Source organism: Elephantulus edwardii, unplaced genomic scaffold (genome assembly GCF_000299155.1).
Source record: "Elephantulus edwardii isolate Elephantulus edwardi_28Jun2011 unplaced genomic scaffold, EleEdw1.0 scaffold00097, whole genome shotgun sequence".
Classification (NCBI taxonomy): Eukaryota; Metazoa; Chordata; class Mammalia; order Macroscelidea; family Macroscelididae; genus Elephantulus; species Elephantulus edwardii.
Window position 1 is genome coordinate 11,679,353 of NW_006399847.1, and position 1,865 is coordinate 11,681,217.

At 36.1% G+C, this 1,865-nt stretch overlaps 1 protein-coding gene across 1 annotated transcript in view; it reads left to right on the forward strand.

Annotated features, from left to right (window-relative positions):
* LOC102861765 (ras-related protein Rab-12-like) overlaps positions 1 to 836 on the forward strand; it is a 57,846-nt gene extending 57,010 nt beyond the window's left edge. The window contains exon 7 of the mRNA XM_006891432.1: positions 723 to 836. Coding sequence (XP_006891494.1) covers positions 723 to 836 — 114 coding nt within the window. The remainder of the gene's footprint in view (positions 1 to 722) is intronic.
* Positions 837 to 1,865: the final 1,029 nt, after the last annotated feature.

Sequence of the window (1,865 nt, forward strand, 5' to 3'; positions counted from 1 at the left end):
TAGGAGAACAAACAGGTTTGTCCTAGAGAGGGTGAAGCCAGAATGTTCCCTGAAGTCAAGGATTCTGAAGCTTCATCTGACATACTTTGGGCATGTTGCAAGGAGGAACTGGTCTTTGGAGAGGGACATCATGTTTGGGAGAGTGGAGGGACGGTGCAGGAGAGGAAGACTCGATGAGATGGATTGATTCTCTGAGTGGAGTGGTGGGAATGAATGTGTTTGAGACAGTGAGAGTGGCACAGGATAGAACGGCATTTAGGGCTCTTGTACGTAGGGTGGCTGTGAGTCGCAAACGACTCAGTGGCACGTAACAACAACAATACTTCACACCCTTGATGCCCACTTATTTGCATTGGACATCTCTCACCTGGACTTGCACCTCAGTGAGGCTGTGTCATAGAGCTAGAGAGCTTTAGTGAACACTGATAATATTACATTTGATTGTGCTGGGTTCTATGAAAAAAATTTCTGTAGCCATCAATTATCTATGAAGTTGGTCTGTCCTCCTTTAACAAAGAGTATTAAATAAATAAGTGTTTTTACATGAATTTCCATGAGCCTAGCGTTTAGTCTGAAACATAATATCTAGTTAAACTACTGTTTAGAGAAGCTTATATAACAATACTTTGTTTTGTGTCATTTACAAAGCATTGGAATATATATTGTTTAGTGAACTGTATTTACCAAACAAGGTTTATTTGTCTTTTTCCTTTGTTCTCAAGATGCCTCTGGATATTTTAAGGAATGAGTTGTCCAACAGTATCCTTTCATTACAACCAGAACCTGAGATTCCACCAGAACTGCCTCCACCAAGACCACATGTTCGATGCTGTTAATTTGCTGCTTGGCAGACACAGTGGAAGCGGAAACGATTCCTGGGCAGGAGAAAGATGTTCTATTCTGCACTACAATCATTTTCCAATTCCTTTCGCACTTTGTAATCTAAGTCAAAGCTATATACTAACTTGTAAATATGCAAATATGCAATTTTGGGTATCATTTGGTTATTACATATTTCCCCCCAAATTACTCTCATTCTTTATCCCAGTATCTTGTGTCCATACACTAGGAAACATAGCGTTTCTAATACGAAGAATGGGAAAAAGAAAAGGTATAATATTTCTTTAAATAAATACTGTAATTGTCCTTGTTCATTATGTTATAAGGACAGAAGATATTCTGATAAGAAGAGATAATGTGGTGCTTTGCTTACTGTTAAAGAACATTTATGGAAAGGGTATAGGCCTTTTGAAAAAAGCTATCTTAAGTGCTTTTTCTTTATTTACAAGATATTTTCCCCACAGAGGTAGCATCTTTGAAGTACTGGACTATTTCTGCACAAAGCAAAGCTCCACTTATAGCCATCATTGATTATTTATTAGTGTTATAGATGGTAAGATATTATAGTTACAATTCCCAAGGCTGCGGAGTCACCATTAGGATTTCTTATCTGCGTACCTTGTACTTTTAAGAGCTATATACATTCACTACAGAAAGTTTTTGAAACTATAGAAGATTTTAAAACAGCACTACTGCTGCCCTACACAAGTCCTGTTTAAAGGAATTTTAAAGAGATACACTTTACTATATTAAAGAACATACATGTATTTGCTTACATATTCTGTACCTTTGTAATGATAAAACTTTTTCCCTTAATGGTGGAGCTTATTCCTGTTAAGCCTAGAACAGTGTTTAATTTTTTTTTATCTGATAATGGATTTGTGAACTATTTAGAATATCTTTTAAATTTCACTGTTTTGTTTAGTCAAAGTAAATAAGTAATTATGTATTTGAGTAACTTGGCGTGTCTTGAATGTTGTGGTATTGAAGAGCATTGTGGTCTTTCTACACTAATGAAATGCAAA